Raw genomic sequence first — 13,032 nt, forward strand, 5'->3', positions numbered from 1 at the left:
TGAGGACAGATACTTGGGCTTCCCAACCCCTGAAGGAAGAATGTGCAAAGGGAAATTCCAAAGTTTACAGGAAAGAATCTGGAAAAGGCTTATTATCTGGGGCGAAAACCTGCTGTCGAGTGGCGGGAAGGAGGTGCTTATAAAATCCGTTATCCAGACTATTCCGGTATATGTGATGGGCATCTTTAACCTACCGGAGTCAGTATGTGAGGAGTTAACCAAGTTAACACGGAATTTTTGGTGGGGTGTAGAAAAGGGGAAAAGGAAAACACATTGGAAATCCTGGGAGTGTTTAACTCGTCCGAAGAGCAATGGGGGCCTAGGTTTTAGAGATTTTCGTCTCTTCAACCAAGCACTTCTAGCACGGCAGGCCTGGCGGCTCATTGTTAATCCTGACAGTCTATGTGCAAGGGTACTCAAGGCAAAATATTTTCCAAATGGTTCCCTTGTGGATACAAGTTTTGGAGGAAATGCTTCCCCGGTGTGGAAAGCAATTGAGTATGGGCTGTCACTTCTTAAGGAAGGAATTATATGGAGAATCGGGAATGGGAAGTCAGTGCGCATTTGGAGAGACCCCTGGTTGCCAAGGGATTTTTCCAGACGGCCAATCACGCGTAAAGGTAACTGCAGACTAAAATGGGTCTCGGAACTGCTGTCAGAAAATGGTGCCTGGGATGAAACCAGAGTAAACCAGGTGTTCTTACCTGTTGATGCTGAAGCAATATGCAGTATCCGGGTCTCCTCACGGCAAGAAGATGACTTTGTAGCATGGCACCCGGATAAACATGGCAAATTTTCAGTGAGAAGCGCATATGGGCTCGCATGTAACCTTGTTAATATGGAGACCAGTTCTAGTTCTTCTTCCGCAAGATGCAAAAGAATGTGGAATCTTATATGGCAGACCAATGCCCCCCAAAAGGTCAGAATTTTTGCATGGAGAGCAGCCACCAATTGTCTAGCCACAATGGAGAATAAAGCAAAGCGGAAGCTGGAGCAATCTGATATATGTTTAGTGTGTGGTTTAGAAAAGGAAGACACCAAGCATGTGTTGTGCAGATGTCCTGACGCCAGGAACCTATGGGGGGCCATGTGTGAGGCGGGTAATATATCTCTAAATGGGGGTAATCTGTGCAATGACCCGGGTTGGATTTTTGATCAACTGGAAATCCTGTTGGATTATGAGCGAACTGTGTTCCTGCTGATTCTTTGGAGGATTTGGTTTGTCCGGAATGAGATCGTCCATGGGAAGCAACCACCCCCTATAGAAGCTTCCAAGCGTTTCCTGGAGAGCTATGTAAAGTCACTGTTGGAGATCCGGCAACATCCTCAAGCGAATGTAGAGAAGGGGAAGCATGTTATTTCCTTTGTTAATGGGAAAACCAATCCAGCCAGGCGACCTCCTGAGGATAAAAATCAAAAATGGAGGAAACCGTGTGAGGGGTGGATGAAAGTTAATGTTGATGGCTCCTTTGATGCGCAGACTGGGAGTGGAGGCATTGGCGTGGTTATGCGGGACTGGAGCGGGAAGGTAATTTTCGCCTGCTGCAAACACCTGCCTCGATGTGGTAGTGCTCTGGAATCAGAGATTTTAGCTTGCAAGGAGGGCATTCTCGTGGGACTCCAATGGTCGCTTAGACAGTTTGTAGTGGAGACGGACTGCTTGATGGTGGTGCAGATGCTCGAATCAAAGGAGAGGGAAATGTCTGAGGTAGCTTTTTTGGTGAAAGAAGCTACAGAACTGTTATCCGGTGATAGGGAGATTCAGCTCCGGAAAATTCATCGCAGCCAAAATTCAGTCAGTCATTTATTAGCAAATAAAGGCCGTTGTGAGGGCCTGTCTGTCTTTTGGTTAGATCATGAATGCTCTTGTATTTCTCGTCTTGTTTTGGACGATTTAAGTCCTGAGTAATATATCCCTTTCCCCACAAAAAAGTTTGTAACTTGTTTAGTCCGATAATATAGGAGTAAAAAAAACAATACAGGATTAGTCAACAAAACCAATCCATAAAACATAGGATTACTCGATTGCATTTTTGGATGTTTCGTATGAAAATTGCACATTTACTTGAAGAGTGAACGGCTAAAAGAAATTCCAAGAAATTGAGGCTCACGCTAGATTTTTTTTTTCAAATGCTTATGGATTGGCCTACTCCATATACAGGAGTTCCAAGATATTTTTTCCTTTTTGTTTGTTTACAAGAGGGTAGAGATAAAAACGATACGAAATATTTCCAGTTTCTCAAGATATGCCAAGCCAACCAGTCGATGTGCTCATAGGGTAAAAACAGTAAAAAAAATAATCTTATTAGTGCTCAACCTGTGTGTTTTAAAAAAAAGAGTGAAAAGTATAAACACGACTACAAGCAGCTTTCTATATTAATTAATGTCACTAAAAACTATCCTCCTACAATATTAGAGACAATAAAATTTCTAAACCATTAATGCATAAATATTTTTTTTATTATACTTCTTTCTTTTTCTACACCCTCATGCAACAAACTTTCTATTAATAAATGTCAAGAGTCAACTCTGAGCTGTTGTCATGCGTAGCAATGTGTTTCTCCATACTTTCCTTTTTTTTTCCACGTCATCAAATTTACTTGCATGACAACGAAGAGAACCCGTTATTAGACACTGTTGTAAACCGGCATTGCCTTGATGATCCTTTTATGCACTTCCTGTCACGGTCCGGCCCATCCTAGCTGCCGGCCTGCCCCCGCAGGACCGGGAACTTTGGGAATTTCCTTTGGATCCAGCATTCCAGTGATTCCGTCGGAACTGAGACCGAGACGACGCCCGCACTCCTCCTGCGGGCCAGGGGTGTCAGCAGCACGGCGGCGGAGGAGCGGAGCAAGGAGGGAGGGAGCCACCTGATCCACAGGAGCGCCGCGGCCAAGCCGCCCCCGATGTGTGGCTCTCCCGGCGCACCCCGATTTCCTCGCCCCCACCTCGGTCCTCGACGCGACAACGACCAGTAGCACCGCCGCTTCTCCGCCGCTCGCTCCGACTCCGAGCCTTAAACCCTTCTGCCCCCCACTTCCGCGACCTCCGGAACTCCACCAGCAGCAGTCACGCACGTCTCTCTCTCTCGCCCCGCGTCCTCCACATGGCGGCGTCCACCACCTGCCCTGCTCGCTCCATGGCGTCCGTCTCCCGAGCCCTCCGCCCGCGGCCGCACGCCGCTATCGCCTCCGCCGCCGTCCGCACGGCTGCTCGTCTCGGTACGGCGCTCGTTGGAGCCTGTTTGGAGGAGACTTTTGCTTCTTTTTTTTTTCCCATTCCATCCCTCTGAGCTGGATGTTGGCTTGTACGCAGGGGGCGGATTGGGGATCGTTTGTTCGATGCCAAGCTATGGTAGGAAGGAGAAGGAAGAATGGGGATTGACCATTGCGTCCGCACCGGCGACCACTGCTGCTCCGGCTCTGAGGTACGTGCCGTATGAGCACCTCGTCGATGTTTATTGGGTCCGGGGAATTGCTTTCCTTAGGTCGTGGATTACCCAATTACAGAAGAGATCAGGGTTTGACTTGGTCAACACAAACTGCGTTTGTTGAGTGTTCACTAGTCACGTTGTGCTAATTGGAAGTAGGTGCTGCAACCTTTCTCTGCTACTTTAACCAAAAGTCCCATCTGAAGCTGCAAAGGCTGCTGATTGGGGGTTCAACAACTGCAGCTTATTGTAAAAGGAGAATCCTGAATATCCTTCTGGTGATGTGCTCCAACCAAGGTCCCATGTGGTCACAGAACTTAAAGTTTTTTTTTCATTATGAACACTTCCCTTTGGAAGTATAGGTATCTTAATGTTATCATGAAAACACAGTAACAACTCTAAAATACTGGCTTTAGTCATTTAGTATGAGTAATGCTTTTGAAGGAAGTAAAATGTAAACTAGAAGGGATGAAATTGATGAACTATTCAATAACCATATAGAATGGGTATGCTGCATGTGGTGAATTTGAAGTACATGGTATACGCTAGCAACTGATCAATTCTCAAATTTCCTCTAAACATTGCTATAGATGCAAAAAAAAAAAACTTTTAAAAGAGTGACTTTGTAAGTAATCACGGTGGCCAAAAGTTCTTGCTCTACCATTTTCAGCTGTCCCAACTAGATTAACTCAGTGGATTAGTTGTGTGAGTTGTGTTTACTTTAGTCATGCAATCTGTTGAACTTCATTGTATGCTTTTAAGCAAGGTGGCATGTGTGCCTATCCTTCTAAGCTTTGCATTTCGATGTTTAAGGGAAAATTCATCATTACCTTCTATATTTTGAGTATCTTCTGGACTATATTTGCATGCCTCAGAACAAGATAGAAAGTGAATTGATTGGAACTTCTCATAGTATTATGTTCTGTCTCTGTAGTCAGTCGAAGTATTTGCTGTTCTGTTTAGTGCAATCATGACCCATTCTTCAATCCCCTAATCTGATTGTTTTCACCATTTTTCTGTTGCACCTTATGTTTTAGTGTTATGGCATTTCTAATCTGTAGTTCAGTAGTTTATATTTGAGAAAAAAAGCCCAGTACCTTTTGCAATTAAATTTTCTACTAATTAGACCAAAAATTTCAAGGCGTGATAGCTAGCATACTTGCTTTCCTTACAGGCCACATAGTTATATTTTTAAATAGTGCAATTTCATCCACATGATTAATGATCCTACAGATCAGCAAAACTATATTGCTGGCCTTTCTTGAATAATCTCATTATTAAACACTTGTTGCTCTGATTTTAATTACTTATGGTAATGATGAAATGATCTGTTGTTTCCTCAGAAGCTGTCAACTATTGTGCAAGGCTGAAGCTAACATATCCAGTAATCTGCCAGAGAGCATTCCTAGTGAAGCAAACCAGTACGAGAAAATAGTTGAGCTGCTTACCACTCTTTTCCCTGTCTGGGTAAGTTGATTTGGGAGCATTTGAGGATTTTATCTGCCCTTTTTTAGCTTCTAGTTCTGTTACATTTGGTGGTTTGTAAAGCAAATATTAAAAAATGTACTAAGGCAGAGCTCACCTTTTGCAGGTCATATTAGGTACCATTATTGGCATCTACAAGCCATCGATGGTAAAATTTCTAACTTGACAATACCCATTACTGTCTGTACTCAACAGCAAATGCCACAGAAACTGACTTTATAGTTTTCTTGGAAAACTTTCAGGTTACCTGGTTGGAGACTGATCTTTTCACTGTGGGCCTAGGATTCCTAATGCTATCAATGGGACTAACATTGACCTTCGAAGATTTCAGGAGATGCATGAGGAATCCATGGACTGTATGTTTCTGCTCCTGAACGTCTTCTCTTAAAGAAATAGTGATTATTTTTCTGTACTTGAGGCCTCCAACTTGATATAGGTTTACTAATGCAATTGCCTGTTGCAGGTGGGTGTGGGATTTCTTGCGCAGTATTTGATCAAACCTATGCTGGGATTTGCTATTGCCATGGTAATGCTAGGCCATGCCTTCCTATTATTTCTAATGAAAGAACAAAAAAATGAAATAAACACAATCTGTTATTCCTTTGTTTGGATATGCTGCTATGGCAGCTATGCTAGGCTTTCCTTTCATGCGAAACAGGCTTGTTAAAGATTCTCATGTAAACTCTGGGAAATATTAAATTGAAAGGTTGGTGCCTTGCTCAAAGAAATAATTGATTTGACAAGCCCTTCCCTGAAAAGATGCACATGCCATTATGCTACGGTTTCTTTTCATGAGATTTTTCATGCAAATGTTAATTGTAATTAAATTAAAAAGGTTGATGTCTTGATTAAATCAATAATCAATAAACTGATCTGACAAAGCAACCTTAAAGATTTGAAGGTTCAAGATCAACATCAAAGATTTTTTTAAAGGTTCAAGATTGTTCTCTGGTTTCATTTTTAGGACCTTTTCCTTTCATTTCCTGTGTCTTGGATACTTTGAGCATGTCACGTATCTCAAGTTTCTTTTGTTTTTCCATTTAATTTTACCTTTTTCCCTTGTAAGGTGATATCTCATCTCATTGCAATTTTTATGTGAAGAAAGTTAATCTATGTAGGGTAGCCGATACAATTTTATCATATCAAATGTAAACTCTACCCGTTATCTGCATTCTTTGTTTTCCATTGCTGTCTATTTGAATCCATAGAATACAATTTCAGTGGTATAGTGTTTCTCTTTGGTTATTGCAAAAAAAGTTTGAACCTAAAATTCCTTCTAGTGCATTTTTTTTCACTAAGATATCTGCACAAATTTGACGTCTATATTTAGGTGCAACCTAATATGGATGTTTATTTTACAGACCTTGAAGTTATCTGCTCCTCTTGCAACTGGTCTTATTTTAGTGTCATGTTGCCCTGGTGGACAAGCATCAAATGTTGCTACTTATATATCCAAAGGAAATGTCGCACTTTCAGTTCTTATGACAACGTAAGCTTCAGATTTGCTTGAGAAGAAATTTCTTTGGTGCTTGTTCTGATCTACTTGTTATACATGTACCTTCATCTTTCTTGAGGTTCTTTATCCCTAATTAGAGTGACAGCCTTTATAATTGATTTCTGTTGTGCTCTTATCATTCTGTTATCATGGTAAATTACCCGTTTTTTTCTTGGAAGACACATTTTCATGCTAGCCAGTCTCAAAAATATTGAATACATTGGTTTAGATTGTTTGTATGTGTTACCAGTTTCGCAAGTTTTAACCGGCATATTTATTTGATGCCAACACTTTTGTATTGTCTGTACTCGCATGCGTAGAAAATATCTGCATATCATGGTTACACACTCAACAAGCTTTCTATTGAGACATCAAATTTGGACACACTATTTACGATTCCAAAGATTTAGTTCACAGATTGCTTTTAGCATGCCAATTCAATTTGACATGCTTCCAGCCATGAAGCGTTTAAAGAATGTTACTACCTTGTACCTTTTCTAGTAGGTTTTCATGGCAGGCTTCATACATAAACTCTTTTTTTGGATGATAGGACCATGTTCCAAAACTATTATAGTTTGATGTAATTATTATCTGAATGAATGTTGACACAATTTTGTTTAGTCGTGTAAGCAAAACAACCTAATATGCATGGCTTGATTGGACAAAGTATAGTTTAAGGGCTGGAATTGAGGGCATACGGTGCTATTTTGCCTATGTGCTATTATTCTGCTATTTTGTTGTGCCATTTGATTTTAATACAGAAACCACTTAGGATGTGTTCAATTGTGCTGGTTCGTAACTCATTCTCCCCGCACGGAAAATGAGGTAGCTCATGATTAAGGCTGCGTTCGACACCGATGGTTCAGAACCTCTCTCCGGCATGAAAAAAGGGATGACTCATTAGCACATAATTAATTAAGTATTAGCTAAAAAAACTTTAAATTTGATTAATATGATTTTTGAAAACTATTTTCCTAAAGAATTTTTTTCTGAAAAACACATCGTTTAGCAGGTTAGGAAGCATGCGCACGGAGAACGAGAGAGTAGAAGTTGGGAAAGGTGAGTATAGAACACACCCTAATTAAGTATTAGCTTAAAAAAAACTTGAAAAATGGATTAATATGATTTTTTAAAGCAACTTTTCTATAGAATTTTTTTGCGAAATACGCACCGTTTAGCAATTCAGGAAGCGTGAGCGCGGAAAAAGAGGGAGTAGAAGTTGGGAAAGTGCAGTATAGAACACACCCTAGATACTCTGTTTTCTTCCTGAGTGTCATGCTCCCAATTCTACTCTGACTAATTGTGATTATCTTTACATTTCAGTTGTTCGACTATTGGTGCTATAGTGATGACACCACTCCTTACTAAACTCCTAGCTGGTCAACTGGTTCCTGTCGATGCTGCAGTAAGGGCACCATGATTCATATTTAAAACCAACTAATAATCCATTTTTATTTATCAAGTGTCCATCAGTATAAGAAAATTACATCTGTCCAGGGATTGGCCATCAGTACTTTTCAGGTTGTTTTACTGCCAACTATTGTCGGAGGTACTAAAGAAGCCCAATGGATACCTGTTGTGCTGTACTTTGGGATCTTATCTTTGACAGATTTACTGACTTTATTTCCATTATTTTGCAGTCTTGGCGCATGAGTATTTTCCTAAGTTTACTGAGCGCATTATATCCATAACACCATTGATTGGGGTTCTCCTCACCACTTTGCTTTGTGCTAGTCCTGTAAGTCTGAAAACAACTCCGTGTTCTGTTTCACTTCCATACATTGCTGATTGTTTAGGCTCTCCACAAATTTTGCAAATTTATCTGATTATGATGTATTATCGTCTGTTCTTTATTTTGAGTAAATTGCTGCTCTCTTCATTTTCATTTTGAATATTGTAAATGGCTAGATGAGGCTAGATGAAACATAACTTAGTTACAATGTTTACTTGAATTTACTGTTTCTTTCCAGATCGGACAAGTCTCAGAGGTGTTGAAAGCTCAAGGTGGTCAACTTATAATTCCCGTTGCTCTGCTGCATGTTGCTGCCTTTGCACTTGGGTATTGGTTATCAAAAGTTTCCTCTTTTGGGGAATCAACTTCTAGGACTATCTCTATTGAATGCGGGATGCAGGTAAATAAATGCTGAAATGTCTTAGATATAATCTGTTATTGTCCAGAACCTGCGGTTTGTACAGTCTTTGGTTATTTAATGGTTCTTATCGTTGCTATGGATGCCTCATGCCAGAAAGGCATAATCAAGTCAACATGCCTGTTTCATGCAGTCTATTGTGCTGGTGTTGTTTAGATGTAGTTTCTCATTTACTTATGCAGTAATTTCAGCACTCTGCAGCATTCTGTTGCCACCTAATTAGGCTAACATGTTTCCTCTGTTTAATTATGGTGAATATTAGAAGGCCCCAAGATAACAGGATGAATATGTCTAGTTTTACACTATTGAGCTTCGAGCAATGAAACGAGGCTGTTGACAAGCTTGAATCTTGATGATGTTATAAGTACTAGTAGTTTAGTAGTATGCAAAGTAATTTTTAATAGAGCGCTGTAATTTTTAATGACATTTGTGCTTAACAATGTCTCTTCCTGTTTCCAGAGTTCTGCACTTGGATTTTTACTTGCCCAAAAGCACTTCACGAATCCACTCGTAGCTGTTCCATCTGCTGTCAGTGTTGTATGCATGGCGGTACGTTTCATTTCTATTTTCTCCTAATGCTACAAGCATGCACATCAATAGCAAATACCATCTCATATTTATATAATGAGTGCTGGAGTTCGTGAATGTCTAATTTAAGGCGTTCTATTGTAACAGCTTGGAGGGAGTGCTCTTGCAGTTTTTTGGAGGAACAGAGGGCTTCCAGCAAATGACAAAGACGATTTCAAGGAATGAAACACCAACACCCTCCAGTTTCTAGTCATTACCTAGTGTTGTTTTTTAGTTCAGTGGAGTTATCACAGCATTTTTCTTGTTACCCATATTTTAGCAAGTTGATTATCAGTAGGACTTGCCTACTTGGTAGGTCTGTTGTATTGCACTCTTATCTTCCAAATAAGCTGCAGGTGCTTCTCTGCAAAGCACTCAATTTATAGTCCGTTGCCAAGTGAATGCATTGTAATATTATGCGCGGTGAGTAAATAGATTTCCAAGAATTGCTATTCCAATCTATTGAAAGGTCAATAAGCTTTGTATGTATTCTTGCTGAATGCAGTTTTTCCTTTAAGAAAATGGGAAAAGAGTGAAGTTCACCATCAGTCCTTAAACTTGTCATGATGTGTCATCTAGTTCTTTTAACTTTGAAAATATATAGATCTAAGTTCTTATTTTAAATGTGTCATCCCGATCCAAAGTTGCCATGTCCTCTTTGTTATCTTACGTGGAGCCAATGTGGCTGCCACCTCCCCTCCTCTCTCTTCTTTCCCACTCTCCCATAAGTGGCCCACATTTTTTTTCCTTTTTCTCTTTTTATCAGAGTATGCAGATTAGATCAGATCAGCAAGTTTAGAGATCTAAAACAGCATTTTCAGAGTATAGGGATCTGGATAACAGTTTAGAGAACTTTACTATTTATTATGTGCGTCCACTAAGATTTAGTAATGCTTGGCCTTGTTTTCGGTTAATAAGAAGATTGAAGGAGGCCTTGTTCGGTTAATCAAAGAAGATTGAAGGAGATTTAACAGGAGTAATTCCATACTTATTTAGGTTGAAGTTAATCCCTCTCAATCTTCTCTAATTGCTTCCTCCTAATGATTAACCGAAGTCCTAGAAGTATCTCTATGGTAGTTGCATGTTTACTTTGCTCAAGATCTGATAGGTCATTAGGTTATCGGATCAAATCCTAGTCGTTCTTTTTCTTTCCTTCTTTTATTAATTATTTCCTCTTTTGTACGTCGTTTTCGAATATATATACGACTAAACTTAGAAATGTTTGGACACTACATATTCACAAATACTCCATAAAATTATTGCTATGTGAAAGTAACAATATGATAGATTCATATGAAAAATAAGGAAGATTAAAAACATTATGATTCGGTAGCTTTTTGCGGATTTATTATGTTGGGAGTGTCTAAGATTTCAGGTGCCTGAAATTTTTAATAATTTCAATAACTTTTCTCATCCCTTGATGACAATCTAGTGGTTCTCACCATTCCCTTATTACTTATACTTATCAGTCCCTAATGGTTGAATAATAAATTATAGCAAATAGAAAAGTACAAAATTATATGAATTAAGCCTATAGCTCATAAAGATATACTACAAAATTACATGAAAAAAAAGCTCAAACTTAGATATAAATAAAGTAAAACCATATACTACCTCCATCCCAAAATGTTTGACGCCGTTGACTTTTTAAAAATATTTGACCGTTCGTCTTATTCAAAAAATTTAAGTAATTGTTAATTCTTTTTCTATCATTTGATTTATTGTTAAATATATTTTTATGTATACATATAGTTTTACACATATCACAAAAGTTTTTGAATAAAACGACGGTCAAACATGTTTAAAAAAGTCAACGGTGTCAAACATTTAGGGAAGGAGGGAGTATATAGTAGCAAACTGCAGTTAAAGTAAACAAAAAAAAATGCAAATTGTGTAGCATTGCAATTTCAGGCTTCGCAATGCAAGTTTAGGTGACTGAAACGTCTAAAACCTAACAAATCTCTATTATATTGTTAGAAGAGTTGAAGATCAAAAGTACAGAACTGAGATCATTCACAATGTCAAAAGAGACTACAGGAGTTAATATATAAGAGAGAGATATGTTCATTTATTTAATTGAGCGTAAAACTTGTACATTGCGTATAAAATCACGGGCTTCTTAGAGGTAAACAGAGAGCTTCTCTAAAAGCTCATCCAACAATATTCGTTTTGACATCTACCTTCTGTCCAATCTACCATGCACCTATACGTTTTAACTTGTGTCATAACTCATAACATATATATACTGATGGGCTTTTAGAGAGGCCCTCAGGTTACCTTAAGAAGCCCATAATTTTATACACGATCGTAGTTTTATGATAAACTGTATCAATATTTATACGATATTATATCAATATTTATGGTTAACGTGGAAGCTATAAAATATTCAATTAGTATAGGCATGAATATTTCGTATCAACTTTTTAAGAATGATAGCTAGATTTATCTTCAAATTAGTTTTTGAATATTATAATTTTACTATATAATTGATGTGTGTCATACACGTATTAATGATCAAATTAGTATCTTAGTTAGTGACTGTGTCGTTATAAAATGCTACTCCTACTTGCGACAGGAGACAGTACTAGGAGACAATTAAGCCTACAGTCACACTCCTCCAATCGGAGCTCGATCGGGACTCCGGAGGACGCGGTACATTTCGATTTAAAGGCAGGGAGAAGTCGATGTAAAACTACAGCGTTTATGTACCCTGCAGCATCGGCATAGCTCCTGTGTATCTTCCTGCCGTCCTCGTAGCTGCTTAGTACTGCCAAAGCACGCATGAATTGAATAGAACTGCCACGGCGCAGCGTCGTCATGCATCTTGCACATGATGTCACTGGCAACTGTGCACGACGTACGTGAGGTCACTGGCAACTATAAAAAATTGAGTCTCGCTCCGGTACTGGCACGATCGCGTACGGAGTACACTCCAGTGCTCCTCGGCATAACGCGCGATGTCAGTCAATGCAATGCAAGCACCTCATGTCGATCAGCTCCATGGCCGGATCGGCCGGATCTCCGGGGATCGAAGAACGTACGCCCGTCGATCGCACGACGGACAACTCGAGAAGCACACGCGACGCGACCGCTAGCGTCTAGCGAGTGATATTTGCATGCATGCAATGCATATATGAACGGCGTGGCACGGCATGCAGCTAGCTGTAGTAGCGTGGATGTGGCATCTTTTCTCTTTTTCACTCCGGTTTTGACGACGGGAGAGCCACGCCTATCATGGTGCCATCATTAGCCCGCGTCCACGCAACGTCAAATCGACACGTTGCTGATCTTGACCCTACGGAGGTTGAAGCAGCTAGCAGAGTGGCGATATCAGATTGCGACGTACCCGCCTCTGGCTCATGGAGGCATATAAGAGCAAGCAGGCTATAAGCTGTCTAAACGGATGAGAGAAAAAAGGAGAGAGAGGAGAAGCGGACTGTAGACTTACAGCTGGCTTGGACATAAGAACCTCTGTGAGAGAGATAAGTGGGTCCTATATTAATTGTAAAGAGCTAACTATTATATGGGTAGGCTGAGAGAATGATAAAAAGAATCTTATAGCCAACAGGTCGGCTGTATTATTAGCCTTACTCTGAGCAGAAAGATATCCGGAGCGTATTTCCCGTTGATCTCAACGTTGGGCGGTGGCTCTCTATATGATGCCTTGATCACTTTGATTTGTCAATGCATGTTTGCAAATCGCAACCGATCGATACTAATGCGGCTAGATCGGACCCTACACTAATCGGTCCTTTAGTGGCGAACGTTAACGGTCCCAAGCTCCCTCAGACAACCCAAATGTAAACTGTAAGTGCTGTGACTGTGAGTAAACAAAAAAAAAAAAAGGTACACAGGCGCCCTGCACCTTGCTGCGCGTTCCATCCGTTTTGCCAGGCTGTGCGTAC

General features: G+C 40.0%; 1 protein-coding gene across 1 annotated transcript; it reads left to right on the forward strand.

Moving 5' to 3' along the window:
* Positions 1 to 2,742: 2,742 nt before the first annotated feature.
* Positions 2,743 to 9,675, forward strand: LOC4325917 (probable sodium/metabolite cotransporter BASS2, chloroplastic). The gene is made up of 13 exons (NM_001401533.1): positions 2,743 to 3,221; positions 3,316 to 3,427; positions 4,774 to 4,897; positions 5,022 to 5,063; positions 5,158 to 5,271; positions 5,379 to 5,441; positions 6,277 to 6,404; positions 7,734 to 7,815; positions 7,908 to 7,959; positions 8,051 to 8,148; positions 8,381 to 8,542; positions 9,020 to 9,109; positions 9,236 to 9,675. The coding sequence occupies exons 1-13, from the start codon at positions 3,107 to 3,109 to the stop codon at positions 9,311 to 9,313; spliced, it is 1,260 nt and encodes a 419-aa protein (NP_001388462.1). The 5' UTR covers positions 2,743 to 3,106; the 3' UTR covers positions 9,314 to 9,675.
* The last annotated feature ends 3,357 nt before the right edge of the window (positions 9,676 to 13,032 follow it).

This window comes from Oryza sativa, chromosome 1 (assembly GCF_034140825.1).
Source record: "Oryza sativa Japonica Group chromosome 1, ASM3414082v1".
NCBI lineage: Eukaryota > Viridiplantae > Streptophyta > Magnoliopsida > Poales > Poaceae > Oryza > Oryza sativa.